At 30.2% G+C, this 16205-nt stretch overlaps 2 protein-coding genes across 2 annotated transcripts; one reads left to right on the top strand and one right to left on the bottom strand.

The window, feature by feature from the left end:
* Window positions 1–3795: 3795 nt before the first annotated feature.
* On the bottom strand, window positions 3796–9170 carry LOC123914430 (WRKY transcription factor WRKY24-like). Its single transcript, XM_045965576.1, has 5 exons — window positions 8611–9170; window positions 7773–7943; window positions 6933–7507; window positions 6543–6707; window positions 3796–4440 (listed from the first exon to the last, which is right to left on the bottom strand). The coding sequence occupies exons 1-5, from the start codon at window positions 8863–8865 to the stop codon at window positions 4095–4097; spliced, it is 1512 nt and encodes a 503-aa protein (XP_045821532.1). The 5' UTR covers window positions 8866–9170; the 3' UTR covers window positions 3796–4094.
* A 6033-nt stretch (window positions 9171–15203) lies between these two features.
* On the top strand, window positions 15204–15826 carry LOC123917595 (wound-induced protein 1-like). Its single transcript, XM_045969356.1, has one exon. The coding sequence runs from the start codon at window positions 15241–15243 to the stop codon at window positions 15739–15741; it is 501 nt and encodes a 166-aa protein (XP_045825312.1). The 5' UTR covers window positions 15204–15240; the 3' UTR covers window positions 15742–15826.
* Window positions 15827–16205: the final 379 nt, after the last annotated feature.

Here is a 16205-nt window from a genome sequence, read left to right as displayed (position 1 = left end):
CTTTTGCTTAGAGCTTGTTTCCTTACCCAACAGATGGTGACAACAACAAAGTTAGTGAAGTGGAATGCTCTTGGCAGCACCGACATGATCTTGAATGTAGATGGGAGCAGCATCGGCAACCCGGGTGCCTCCGGATTTGGGGGTTTAATTCGTAACTCAGATGGAGCTTGGGTCCATGGCTTCTCGGGGAACATTGGTTTTTCTAACATCTTGCATGCCGAACTCATGGCTCTTTACCATGGTCTACTCCTAGCTTGGGAGCTAAACATCAAAGACTTGCAGTGTTATTCCGACTCCGCGACTGCTATCAAATTGATTACCGAACCTGTTGACAAGTGGCATCACTATGCAGCTATTATCCTTCTTGGATTAAATTTGCTCCTTCTTGCTGATGCAAGTGAGACTTGTTTTTGTAGATAGTTGTTTCTTTCCTTTTTTGTTTTTTTCCCATTGTACCAAAAAAATATCAACATAGTTATACTTACCGGAAAAATTATACTAATAAATTGTTGATTTGTAGATTAAAAGTAGATTTTTATTAAATCATAATAAATTTATTTAGATTATCTTTTGAGACAAAATTTATTTTAGATTATTATTCTCACCGTACTTTTTTATCATTTAGCCAATTAACAAAAGAAAACCAAAGTTGACCTTCACCGCCTTGCTCGCCAAGTAATCTATATCATCATCTCAACATCTTAGATTTATTTTCCCAAATATTATACAAAACAATGACATATACAAGTTCAATTAGATGACACCAATTTCATCTTCATTTAAATAAATAAAAAATTATTCTGTCGGTAAGTAATTTCTTGGTGATAGGTTTTTCCAAAAAAAAATGTTATTAACAGTCAAATTTTTTTCATTTTTTTGTTATTTTTTTATTCACCTTGATTTATGTGTATGGCTAAAATTTTAATGGATTTATATCCGTAGGTATACTTGACAATTATTTTGAGTTGATCAAATATCACACATTGAATTAGGGTTGATCATATCTGAACAAATTCAAAAGTAAAAATCATAAATCGAATCAATTCAAATCGAAATCGTAAAAAACCACATTTAGTTTTAACCGCACATATCATTTTTCTGCCAAACCGCACGGTTTGGTTTACGGTTCAAACCAAACAAAACCGCAATACTTAACTTTGCTCTATCAACTATCAACCCAAATTGAGTCTATAAAACGATAGGCTGTCAAAACATATCATTTCACGTGATCGATAAATGCAATTTCTGCTTATAAAAAAAAATGTATATGCAATTTCTGTTTATGCATATTGTATCATGTAAACAATAAAATAAATTAAAATTTCATGTTTATTTTGTAACAAGTTGAAAATATTGTCATAATTTTTATATCGTAATAAACCGCACAAATCGAACTAACCCTAACCGCATTGGTTTGGTCTGGTTTGGATGACTTTTTAAAAATCAACCGAACCAAACCGAACCGCATGTATTTTTATCTCGCGGTTAAAATGACTTTTATGCTCAAAACCGAACCAAATCGCACCGCGAACACCCCTGCCTCAAATAATAATTATCAAACAAAAATTGCAATTATATATATCACCGAAACTATACGGTATACAAAAATTACAATAAAAATATACATTACTTCATCTGTTCCATTTTAAATGACTTATTTGATCATTTCACACACTTTAAGAAAAATGCATAAATAAAGGAGAGAGAGTTGTATAATTACTAAACTGCCCTTACTTTTTTCATTACAAGTGGTAATGATTACATTGGTTGAGTATGTCACACATAAACAGGGGCCCACATAAAGGGTAAAATTGGAAAAAATGACTTTGAAAGTTGTATAGGTAATTTATTTCGGGATAAATCAAAGTAAAAAAAATGTCATTTAAAATGGGACGGAGGAGTAAAAAAATACAATAAATGGAATGAAGTGATCTTATTATAGTCATATGCATGGTATAAAATAAATCCTAAACCAACCCTATTAAAAAAATTCAAACCATAAAAAACTATGCAAAAAAAAAAAGGAATATTCCTTTCAAGATAGCAAAGAATCAAAAAAGGAGCTATCTTCAATAGGGGTGTACATGGGTTGGGCAAATCCGGTCGACCCGGTCAAACCCACCCAATCCAACCCAAAAAAGTGGGTTGGGTCGGGCAAGTGAGTGGATATGGATTTCAAAAATGAAAAATCCATTAAAAAAGTTGGGTTTCGGGTAAAACCGGACTCAACCCAAAAAACCCACTAACCCACTAATGCTATGTTTCTTGAATTTTTTTAATGAAAATACTAAAGATTTTTTCATTTGATTATTAAATATTTTTATATTGAAAATGAGTTATACTATTTTTTACGAAAATAAAAAAGATTGAATAATTTTTATGAACAAATATGATAATTTATCGCATTATTTTTTTAAAATTTAAAAAAATTGAATAATTTTCATAAACAAATATAGTGATTCTTGGTTTAGTCATTTGATATTAAAAAAAGCAAAAAAATCATTTGGATAACACGCTATCCAACCCATAAATTAATAGATTTACACAAAAAAATGGGTGATTACTTTTTATAGTGAAAAAAAGTTACCCTATTTTTCAAGAAAATACATTGATTGAGTTGTTTTTTATGAAAAAAATATGATGATTCAACATTTAAATATTTAATATAAAAAAATAGAAAAATAATTTGGGTAACCAACAACCCAACCCAATCCAACCCGAAAATTAGTGAATTTACCCAACCCGGCCCAATCTTATAACGGGTGGTTACAGGGCCGGCCCAAGCTACAAGCAGCCCAAGTTAGGGCTTTAGGCCTCACAAAAAACCGAATTTTTTAAAGTCTATTAGGCCTCCAAATAATTTTTGTTTTATTATATATAGGCCTCATGTCCGAAAATATCATAGAAGAAATGTAGCTCAGTTGGCGCGCGCGTTTGCAGTTTTGAAAGGAGGTCTCATGCAAGCAGCATTTTTTGTTGAATTTTTTTTTTTATTTTCTCCTTTCTAACTGTTTTGGAAGGCCATCACCTTTTTTATTTGACAGAAAAGGCCCATAACGTTTCTTTATTATGAAAAATAATGCTTTACTATTGTACTCTATTAGTATAGTTTGTTTAATTTTGAACTAATTGTGGCCTGATGTAATTTTTTTAAAAAAAAATGTGCTCTTAAAAATAAAGTTGTTTTTTAACTTAAATTTAATATTATACAATATGAATATTGAATCTTAAATTAAAAAAAAATCAATATAGATATTTTGAACAAAAAAACAAACATTAAATTAGAGTTAAACTTATGCAATAAAATAGACATAAAATAAAGTGCAATGGTTTTTTTTTTAGTTCATAATTTAGTTATATTATTATTATTATTATTATTATTATTATTTAAATAATTATAGATAATATGTGCCTTTGTAAAATTATTTTTATTTTTTTAAAAAAACTAAAGGCCTCATTTTAATATTCGCTTTAGGCCACATAATATGTTGGGCCGGCCCTGGGTGGTTATTTTACTAAACCCAACCCGGAGTACCATATGTGGTTTGGGTTTTGGTTTTGGCCAAACCCAACCCAATCCGGCCCACGTACACCCCTAATCTTCAAGAGGCTCATCCTTAGCTCTACCTCTAACAAATCGAACCAACCCTAACCGTATTGGTTTGGTTTGGATGACTTTTTAAAAATCAACTGAACCAAACTGAACCGCATGTATTTCTATCTCGCGGTTAAAATAATTTTTATGTCCAAAACCGAACCAAACAGCACCGCGAACACCCCTACCTCGAATAATAATTATAAAACAAAAATTGCAATTATATATATCACCGAAACTATACAGTATACAAATCCATTTTTGTAGCATAAAAAAATTACAGTAAAATTATGAAGTCTGCTTCAACCTTAACTCTAATAAATTCTCATAACTCGACTCACTTAAACTGTTTAGCAAAAAAAATATACATTAAAAAAATACAATAAATGGAATGAACTTGATCTTATTCATATGTATGGTATAAAATAAATCCTAAACCAACCCTATAAAAAAAATTCAAACCATAAAAAACTATGCCAAAAAAAAAGGAATATTCCTTTCAAGATAGCAAAGAATCAAAAAAAGAGTTATCTTCAAGAGGCTCATCCTTAGCTCTACCTCTAACAATATTATTAACACGTTGATTCATATTATTCATGTAAGAATCCATTGGAAATCCATTGTTTTGCATCATCTCATGGTTGAAGAATCCATTGTTGGTGTTGTTTATAGTTGGCATATTTGGTTGTGGTTTGTTTATAGAGTGGTTTCCACTGCCACGTGGCGCCGGAACATCATGATTGTGTTTTCCTTCATAGGTTGTTATTACTGCTCTTAGATCTTGTGAAGCTCGTTCGACATGTTTTCTCACTGGACATCCTGGGTTTGTACACTTATAGTAACTCCTGTATTTATTTGGTCACAAAATGATTAGTTTCACAAAGTATAAATTAAAACAATTTTTTATATTTTCAAAATTTCAATATTCGGTCAAAGATCGATTAATCAAACGGGACTAACTCCACCGCCTATTTACGGAGGTATCATTTTAAGGCATAGTTTTTTTAACTCTATATAAACTAGTTCACTAAAATTGACATCAGAAAAAATTAAATCTAAAATTCTGAGAGGAACAGATATTAAGTTCACAAGTGAGTTTAAAATAAGAGTAATGCTATTTATCGCGAAACAGTGCATCGCGAATTTTCACGAATACCACTGTTTTCTTTATATGTATTTCCCTATAAAATATCTATACAAAAACAGAACCATGATAACATTCCAAAAACACCTTTTCCACCGTCATCACCGCTTGCTCTGGTGAGTGGAAGGCTATGTTGCTCATTCTTTGAAATTTTTTCTACTTTAGCATCTAATTAAGTTTTAAATTGGGTCTAATTCTCTTATGAGAGAATCTCGGGGTGCTTGCAAAACTGGAGCACAGTACCACTCTATTCATGATTCGTTGATAGAGAGGAGTTACTAGCAGTAGCAGATCTGTTATCAAATGAGGAATTTGCCAAACCTCAGTTTTACCGATGACAGCACAGCTGAACCGTAGATCTCCTTTTCAAATTAATCTAATTGAAAAAAACAAGGAGAGAGAAACATGAATCACATGCGCTTATTGGTACACGTCATTCGTGATGTTGTCGTGAAACTCAAATTTGCTGTATTAAGCATTTTCCTTAAAATAAAACAAGTGGGAAAATTCTTTAACTTAGACATCACATGGATAGAAGATTCTTGAGTCATGCATGCATTAGAGAAGAAAAATGAGAGTTGCCAAATTTGACCAATAAGATAATTATGACTGTACTTAAAAAGTCTTCAATTTTTTGGTCTTATTCCAACTGCATGCGCATAGGTTGATCATAGTATAGGTGGTCAAATTAATGATCTATTGACCATAAATATATTTTTGGTAGTACGGTTTGACCGAAAAGTTAAAAGTAATATCTTTAAAATTAAAATTGTTTGGTATAATTCTTTTTTTTTTATAAAAATTTATAAAAAAAATTTAAAAGTAGTTTTTTTTTTTATAATAAGGTTAAAACATATGTTTAACATATTATAATTTTTCTTTAAATATAGAAGCTATTTTTTTCTTAGCAAATCTTTTAAAAATTATTGTTTGGCCTAACTTCCTACTTCTAAGAAAAAGAAGAGGAAAAAATGCTAGGTCAAATGTTACCTATAAATATAATACTATTTTTTTATTAACTTTTGTAATTTTCACCTTACTTTGAAAAAAGTAGTTAAATATATTAATATTTTGTGTGCTTTTTCTGTATGAATTAAAATTTCCCAAAATATTCGGGCTTAAGCCCTCATAAATATATTAAAAAAAAATTCCAAAATACTTTTTTACGTGGATGTGTTTATTCCGTAAAAAAATTGTGGATGTGTTTAGCTTTGATTTATCATCATATGGGTATAGTCGATAATTAAAATATAATAAATATATCTAGTAATTTGCAACAAATATTCAATTTGTTTTATATTAAAGCTGAATAATATATCTATATGATGATTCTCAATTTTGAGAGCAATGAATTTAGATGTGTCATCTTATCATTAAATGACCACGTAAGTTTCTTTTGGTTGAGCTCAATGATAAAAGAGAAATGGAGTAGATATTTTACGATTTAAAGTACCAATATAATTAATTACCCAAAAAAAAAAAACTTAAATGAGTAACTTGTAATAAACATCTGACATAAAGAATCTTATGATATATTATTATTTAGCCTATTTTTAACCATAATATTTATTTGAGTGTTTTTCCATACTTATTTCGTTCATTTTTAATTGTCGCTTTTGTATAAAAAATTAGTTATTTATTTTTGCTATTTTTAAAGTATGATAAATTGTTTATAGTTAATTTTAGTAATATATAATCTAAATCGTCTGACTTCTAATTAATAACGGAGATATAAAACAATCCATATTCAAAAAAGTTGCCTATGATATATAAAGTCAAAGGAAAAGAAGAGTGCTTTTTTACCTTGGATTTGGATTTCCCTTTACTACTTTCTGCCCATATTTTCTCCATCTATACCCATCATCTAGAATATCAATGTCACTTGTTGTCTGAACCACAACTCTAGGTTCCCTCACTGTTCTATTTCCAACTCCTGATGATATCCCCTCATTTTCACCTTCAATTCTCCTGCAAAATTCATTAAATTTAAAATTAACCATCAAATAAATTGAAGCGCACAAATTAATGTTCGCTTAATATAACTATATAAAGCGATTACATTCGTGGCTTTAAATTGCAGTCGTAATATAAATTATTTCGATGGCTCCACAACAACATTGAAACTACAACAGTATAACTGTAACTGCAATTTAAAACCACGATTAGACTGATTAAAAAAAAGTAAAAACTCACCATTTTTTGGCATCGGGTTGATCATCATCACCAAACTCATGATCTCCACCTGATTTATGAGAACTCTGCTCAAAATCATCATCTCCAATCGATATGGACGAATTCTCCGGTGTAGTAACCAAAACCATTTGCATTTCATTTTCAAAACCATTTGAAGGAGGATTTGCAACAGACGACGACGATGAAGACATTGAATTCATGTTCCTTTTATTAGCCAAAGGCTTAGGATGATTATGAGTACCTTTATAAACAATCTCAGTAATTTGTCCATCTATAGCTCTCTTTTCAACTTTTTTCTTTGTTGGACAATTTGGATAAGTGCATTTATAATAGCTTCTTGGATTTTCACTTCCTTTTACTTGTTTTTGTCCATATTTTCTCCAATTGTATCCATCATCTGATCTTCTACTAAGTGTTTGAACTTGTTGTTGTTGTGGTTGAGTTTGATAATTGTTGTAATTATCTGATTGTAAACCTCTTTTGTGATTATTTTGTTCACTAGTAGAATTATTCTCTGGTTTGAAACTCTGCATTGAAGAAGAGTTTTCTGTTTTCACCATACTCCATCCATTATTCTGGTATACATGAAAATTTCAAACATGTGTTAGAAAATTGAATTTAAACTATTTAATAAAAACAAGAGAAAAATAAATATACTTCATCTGATATGGTCGATATTATATACCAGATACATAGTTTATTCAATTAAAAGGTGAACTGTCTCAGAGAAAGTATTACTCAAGATGGAAAAATATGAATTTCATCTTAAATTTTTGTCGGTAATTCGAGCTTTTTAGTAGTGTTATAAATGAGTTTTGTGAATTGAAAATGGATACATACGTTTTGAGCTGTGGCGGCTGAAGATTGATTAAGCGCAGGTTGAGCTTGGAAGGAGAAATTTGAGAAGGTTTTATCTTCTGCTTTCACATTCTGCTGCTTTTCACCATAATTGCTTTTCCAATTAAGAGCTTGATTATTAGCAAATGATCCAGTTGTTGGAGATGGAAGAATCTAAATTAAAAACACACAAATTTAGTATACATGCCACCAACACCAATCACAAAGACATTAATACCAAAAAAAAAAAAGAGTCATATACTATTTCGGTTTTCTGAATATAAGTAAAAAATAACTTTATAGATTTATTGACTAAAATATGTATCCGAACCATTTTACATAGTCAATCGGTATAATTTTTTCTACACTATCAACAAATCACAACCAGACATATATGTAGCTAGAAGTACTAATAATTAAAATTGAATGTTCTGAACGATCTAACGATTATGATTGATCGAAAGTGTGTACAATATTTACATTGAAAACAAAATATATTGGCATATAACAACAAAAAGTTATATCATATATGAAACCTACAACAACCACAAAGAAAATAATTAATACAAAAAGATGTTATTGTATTAACATATAAGTAAATTCTTCTATACACCATGGATAAGTATGATAGATACAAAAATAGTGTTTATTAATTTTTGTACTTATCAGAATTATTCACTTCAGCAATATACGGAATATATCTAAATAAGATATGTACCAGAGCATTCACCAACATATATATATATATATATATATAAACTAATTAAACATGATGAAAATTATGAAGTCAACTTGAATTATATATGAAAAAAGATGAATAATTGTTTATGAGATTACTTACATGAGAAGAATTAAGGAGAACAGGAGAATCAAGAAGCTCAGAGAGGGAGAAGCCAGGAGGGATAGAAAAGTAAGAAGAAGGAGAAAAGAGAGGTGCAGGAGAAAGAGGAAGAGATGGAGGAGGTGTAGATTTGAATTTGGGCAAACCCGACCCGTTTTGATCCGACAACACTTGATTATTATGAGATCTTTCGGTGTCTCTAAGGTTTTGATCGGTTGGAGAATTAAGTAGGTCAGAAAAAAATGAAGAGGTCATTGGATTGAATTATGGAGAAGAAGGTTATGAAGTTTTAGTCTTAGATGAAAATGAAAATGAAAGATGAAGAGTGTTTGTTTTGTTTTGTTTTTATTAACAAAAAAATATGAAGATTATGGAAAAATAATAAATTGAATTGAGGTAGGTTTAATATGGTGAAATGAGAAAATGAAGATGGAGAAGAAGAAGAAGAAGATGAGAAAGTGTTTAGGAAATGATGATATAAAGGATGTGAAGATATTTCTAGGAAGGTAAAATGAAGAAGTTTTGTATTTTTCTTTTTGTTTGATTTAAAAAGGGTATTTAATTTTGGGTCAGAGGGTGTGGGTTTGACTATATGGCGGCTGAAACTAACTGTGAGAGATATTTTTTATTTTTTTGCAAGGTGTCGAAACCTCCATCACTCTCCTATAATTTATAACATCTTTTACACGTATAATATTATATAATTCATAGATCTGATCAATTTAGTCGGTAGATATATCACATTATATGTGTAAGAGTCGGAGTTAAAGTTTTATAAATTCTATTTATTTATTTTTAAGGTGGATTTTTAGTTACAGAGTTACTCGAAAAAAAAAAAAAAACAATTTATAGTCGCGTGACCTATTCTTATTTGTCTACCTATTGTTATTTTTTTTTTTATGCAAATGACCTGACCTAAAATCCACGATAAAATTCGATGATCCAACAATAAATCAAAATTAACGGCTTGCGTCTTTTTTTATATGCCGTTAATCTTTATCTGTCACAATAGCATATCAAATGATTTTGGATTTGTCTGAAATTTTACACAAATGATCTGTATGATATAAAATTTCAATCCAACGTTGAATTTTATAAAATTTATATCGGTTAAAATATTGAGAGGTGTAACATTTGGTGTCAAACAAGTTGATGTCATTTGATCCTGACCCATTAAACAAATAGTTTAATTTAGTAATTATTTAATGTTGATGTTACTTCCGACTTAATTTGGCATAAACAAATCTCTGTTTTGGCAAGGAGGCTACTTCGTAACAGGTTACCAACTAAAGATAATCTGGTGGCTCGTAACATTATTTCTCATGATGCACGTTTTTGCGTGACTAGTTGCGCTGAGCCGGAAACAACTAGCCACTTGTTTCTTTCCTTTGTTGCTTTTGCAGCTTTGTGGGGCCTGGTTTGATCTTGGATTGGTATATTTTCGGTTGACCCATAATTGTTACATGGTCATTTTGTTCAGTTTACTTCCTATTCTGGTGGTTTGCGAGCTCGCCGCTCATTTCTACAGCTTGTTTGATTGTGTTGTATCACAGTCATATGACATGAGCGGAAATAACAGGGTTTTTAAGACAACAGAAACTATGGTTCCCCAAATGTTAGATAAAGTGAAACTCTATTTGCTTTGTGGTTGAAAGCCTCCAATGTTTCTCTCGGTCTGAACTCTCACATGTGGTAGACGAGCCCTTTTATAAACTTTTGGTTCATTATGTACTTGTTGATTGTAAACGTTTGAGTCTCTTTCTAGCACACCTCGTGCTAGTTAGGGCTCCATGTTGTTGGTAATATATTTTTTTGCTTGTTTAAATTTTTTTAGTAATTATTTAATATTAAAATCTACCTTTCTAATGCTAGGAAGCTAAAAGTATTGTCACACCGATCATATATGCAAATTTTCAGACTTTATAGAGCCGGATAAAGTCTTCTTAGATATACAAATGATTTTCTTTCTAGATGATCATCTTAAAAAGTTGTTTTTAGATGCATTATTCTTTTGAGAGTATTAGATGCATGCACACTTTCTATTATGAATATGAGATGCACTTTCTATAAAGCATAATTCTTATCTACACTAAATAATTCTTTTTAGACGTTGTTATTCAACCTGAGGTGGATGATTCTATCGTTTTAAGCTTTAATTTAGTTGCAATTTTGGCTTGCTTCTTGTTATGTTTTTTTATTTGTAAATATCCATTTCTGATGCATGATTTGTCATTTCTTCTTCATAAAATGAATCTATTTACGATGAAGAATATCAAAATCAATATTAGTGAAGTCAAAAGAAAGAAGTGGATGAAAAAGGAAAAAGTTAAGTGTGAAGAAATATATGAACATCTGGAGGTATATTTGGTAATTGTTGGGGGTATACCCATCCAAATTCGGAACAATATTATGATAGATCTGATCCATATTGCTTGATTAGCCCGGCCCAATATACCTCTATAGTTATTCCTTTACCCTTACAAATCCATTTTATTACAAATCCATTTTATCATTTGACTTCACTCCACCAAATAATTTCGGTATGTAATAGTTTACTCTATACCCCTATATATTTCTGAAACTTTAGCCACGATTAAATTACTATTAGAAAATAATGAGTTGAAGAAGTAAAAATAAGTATGAGCGCAATCAACAACACAACACAATAATATAACGTGAAAAACTAAAAAAAATACTATGTGAAAATTGTTACAACACATAGACATTACTCTCAACCACCCCATGACAATAATACACTTATACTCTCCAAAGTAAATATTTGAACTACATCTCACAATACAAGAGCACAACGGAAAAAAAAGGGCACAAATATAAACTTCAAGTGTTTTCAGGTGTTACTACTTGGTTTGATGAAACAAAGAATATAAGGTCTCTATATAAAACATTGAGCTTCTCTAAGCAATGTGGAACTTCTCAAATATAATTTTCTTGACTATATTTTTTTCCTTCATTAGCAATGTGATACTAACATTGCAATCAACCCCAAGAATCACCACCTTGATTGTAATGCTTTTCGATCTTCATTGTCTACATTGACAATCGTTGTCTTCATCGACAAGCATAATTCTCATTATGTATACCGACAAATTAAATTATCATACTCCACCATAAAGAGTACACTACACTTGGAAATAAATCATCCCAAGAATTTCAACATCTTGAAACCTTGCTGAAAAATTTATGGTGCAACTTCCAAGTTGGCTTTCTCCGAAAGTTCATCAACCATCGCGATAACGTAACTGCGTCCCTTGCATTAATGCCAACCAATGCCTGCACGTTATCATCAAACACCTTGCATCCATGTTAACTAATGCCTGTGTGCCACCTGAACAACTTCATGCATAGAACACCTTGTGTAACCCTGATTGCATCAACTCTTCCATCCAACTTCTTCATCACATCATCACTGCAGCTGCACATCGACTATAAACCCTGCTGCACATCGACTATAAAACATGCATCAAGTTGGTTTCCAAGAAAGAGAGATGAGTCACAACTGACATACTTAAATATCAAGTTTTTCCTTGGCCAAAACCCCCCTAAACCATGCTTTTACATTATTACTCCCCTTGGACACCTCCACATTATCACACTTATTTTCTGATAGTCAGACACTACTACAAACACAAAACATACTAAGAATGTGTTATTCATCGAACTAGATGCTTTGATACCAATGTTAGGAAATAACATAGTTGAAGAAGTAAAAATAAGTAGGAGCACAATCAACAACACAAGAATATAACGTGAAAACTCCAAAATCGGAGAAAAATTACGGCCGTTGTCAAAACCGACAACTAGATAATAAATACTATTTGAAAATTGTTATAACACATTAACACATAGACTTCACTTTCAATCATCCCTCGACGGTAGTACGCTAACACACTCCAAAATAAATATTTGAATTATATTTCACAATACTTTAAAACAAGAGCATAAGAGGAAAAAAAAAAGCCTCAAATATAAACTTAAAATATTTTCAAGTGCGATTACTTGAGATCTCTATATATAATATTGAACTCTTCCACCATTCTCTTCTTTAAGTAATATGAGACTTACATTACAATCAACCTCAACAATTACAACGGAACAACCATTATGGCTTACAAATTTAAAATCCTAAAACTTTGAAAATGATTTTGGAAAATTTAGTTACGTTTAAGTGTGGCTAAACTGAAGATTTTCCGCTGTAGAAGAAGGAACCCACTTTGAACAACCCGCCAAATCATATATATCCTTTGAAAAAGCTACATTCATCAACTCATTGTTGTACAAAGAGCATTTATATATTTTTTTTTTACTAAGAGCTTTTTTTTTTAATTACAATGATATGGGCACAGTATATTTTAAACACATAATTACTAATAATTTATTTTTTAAAAAATTAACATTCTAGATTTTTTGGCAAATTTTCAAATTATACTCTTTTCTAGCTTTGTCATTTTTTGGTTGTAGAATCACAACGTGCTGGTCTTTGGTATATTCACGCCTGCATTAACATAATTTTAAAACATTGACAACAAACATAATTCTAATTTTTAACAGGATTTATTTCGTTTTTCAATATAGGTATACCAATTCCGAACAAAACTATATTGAAATGAAAGTCTATTTGAGTTTTTATCAAATTAAAAAATATATTTTTTAACAAAAAAAAAACTACAAATGTTTTTTTTACTCATTTATTTATATATTGGATTTGATATCAGATCACTTTCATGCTATAGAAGATAAATTTCTTCCTCAAAATTTTTAATAATGTAATATTTTCGTGGTTGAAACCTAAAATCTCTTTTTTAGTGACTAAAATTTTATCTTTAAAGTGAATACGTGAAGTGTTTAAAATTCGAACTCCGACTCTTATATATTTAATGCGATGTTTCGATAAACTAAAATAAACTCACAATCTCTTATGTCTTGAGAAAATTGGTTGAAAGAAAAAATGTGTATCCCTAATTGACCTAAATTCAGAAAAACAAAAAAATAGTACTCCCTCCGGTCTTTTTTATAAGGAACACTTTGAAAAAATCACGCAGACCAAGGAAACACATTGTCCATAGTTATTTCATTTAATACTTTTATAAATTTAATTTTTTTTCCATGTATACCCTTATTTAATTGATCTTAATTCAACTAATTTACTTATTTTTAGTATTCTCTTTCATAATAAATAAGAGCATAAGTGAAATTAAACATTTAAAACATTTGAAAATTGATCAATATTTCTTATAAAAATGACCAAATTTTTTTCCAAAGCGTTTCTTATAAAAAGAATTGAAGGGAGTAGTATTATTTAAGATGTGTCAGAAAATAAACGTAATTTATCTCAAAGTATATTCAATATTTATACCAGGACTTACTTTTCTCTCCAAATTTAAAACATCTCTTTAATTCATATTGTTTTCTAATGGGATTTTTTTTGGAAAGCATCTCTTTCATATTTTTCTTAAACCACACATATTTTCAATTGCGACATTTAACTTTAATTATATATTAGACTTAAATATATTTTAAACAGATAGAATCTTAATTCTTGGATTTTACCAAGTAACACCATACTCTTAATTTCATCAAATCATGTGATATCTTATGATTATGACACTTCTCTTAGCAAATGATTATGACACTTATAGAGTTTTCATATTGATCAATCAATTTTTTTTTTCAATTAATTATTCAATATTCTTATTTTTTATTTTCCTTAATTAATATTTAAATTTAACTGGAGATTTATAAATAATTAATATCTTCAATATCAATATTTTCTTGGTTGTAAAAGTTATCTTCCAACCGAAAGTTAGAGACTAATCTTTTAAAATAAAGTGATCAATTTCTAATTTGACCTGTCCCAAAATGTGTTCCAATAATTGTGACAAAACACACCTACAATGATATATAATATTACCGAAAACCGAGACGTCTAAACGATTGCTATAATACAATTCACTACGCGTTTGAAATCCAATTCAAAATCCGCTTTATCAAATTGTAATTCATAAATCCAATTTAGAACGCTTAAAAATTCTAAAACTTTACGTGTATCCACCTAAAAACCATATACTTTTTTTTTTTATTACCATGATAACAGTATAGTTAGTGATGACTAATTTTCGTCGGGAAACCTGTGAGACACACAAGGTGTGTTCACCCCTCCCAACCGAATTTTTTTCATACGCATGAGTCAAGAATTAAACCCTTGACTACATGCTTAAGGAGACCAAGATTCTTACCACTTGAATCAATTAATTGTTGATTTAATGAACCCATTATGCCAACTACACCACACCATGTTAATTAGTTAGTATATTTAATATTTAGTTTATTTATCAAAATAATTTTTACATTATAAGAAATATTTAAATTTCCTTGAAATGCTCATACACTACCCTGAAAACGTGCTTACAGCCTACAATTTGGTTTGGCTCACATGTCAATTTCATTGCTAATTGCTATCAAAATCAACTGTTAAACAAAGACTTATAATATTTATTTATAAGCAATAATGCATACAAAACTCATCAATCGCCTATATAAATGTATCATAAGAAAAAAGATCCTACCTCAATGACAAAGGTACCAAACTAAAAAATTGTGATCAAAATCATAATGAAGATCACTCCAAATGAGATTGAAGAGGAGAATGTCGTCATTGACACGTCTCTGACATCAGAATCAGAACATGAAAATCGCAATAGGAAAGTGGTGAAAATGGTGTACAAAGCACTACTGCGTGGCGGCAATGTCGAGAAGGAGAAGCTAGCAAGAGTGGTAGGAAAACAATTGGAATGGAGATACCATGGACCTCCACATTGTCAACACATGATGAAAATGTTGACCGGAGAGTCAACGCAACAAAGTTTCAAGTTTAGGCCAAGGAGAATGAGGAGTGTTAATGGTGACCGTTTGATTGTTGAAGGATGGGAAGATGTGGGGGAGTATTGGGTGCATGTGTGGAGACTCAAGGATGGGATTATTACTCAATTGCGTGAGTATTTTAACACTTTGTTAACTGTGGTTTCTGAGGACGAGAATAAGGGTAGGTTTTGGAGGAGTACTCCTTGGGCAAGGGTTCAAGGGTCTTTACCAGATCTTGTTCTTTCTATATGAATCATGATATATTGTATACTGTTTTTTAATAAAATAAAATAATAATCATGAAGTATTTAATAGGGTTTTACTAACAAGTGCACCGGAGTACACTGCATTCACTATCACAAGTAACATATATAACTTTATAAAAAGAGCCACTTCCTATATTATGTTTTTGTGTATTTTTGAATCCTCTTAAAATTAATTCTTGCAACCTCTCTTTTCTTTTGTTTGTTCTGGCTGGGTTTGGTCTTACCCCTAGCTTGTACGCTTTTATATATATATATATATATATATATATATATATAATATTATGAGCACTTGGTGCAGGATGAGGATCTACACCAAAAAAAAATACTAAGTTTATTATTTTCAAGTTATTATATTTTACTTTGAGATTTACATTTTTTTAATAATGGTGAATACACTAATGTTTAATGACAATAGTTTAGTTTATATAAAATTCATGGTAATCCAATTTT

The sequence above is a fragment of the Trifolium pratense genome, linkage group LG3, assembly GCF_020283565.1.
Source record: "Trifolium pratense cultivar HEN17-A07 linkage group LG3, ARS_RC_1.1, whole genome shotgun sequence".
NCBI lineage: Eukaryota > Viridiplantae > Streptophyta > Magnoliopsida > Fabales > Fabaceae > Trifolium > Trifolium pratense.
This window is presented reverse-complemented; position numbering and strand designations above follow the sequence as displayed.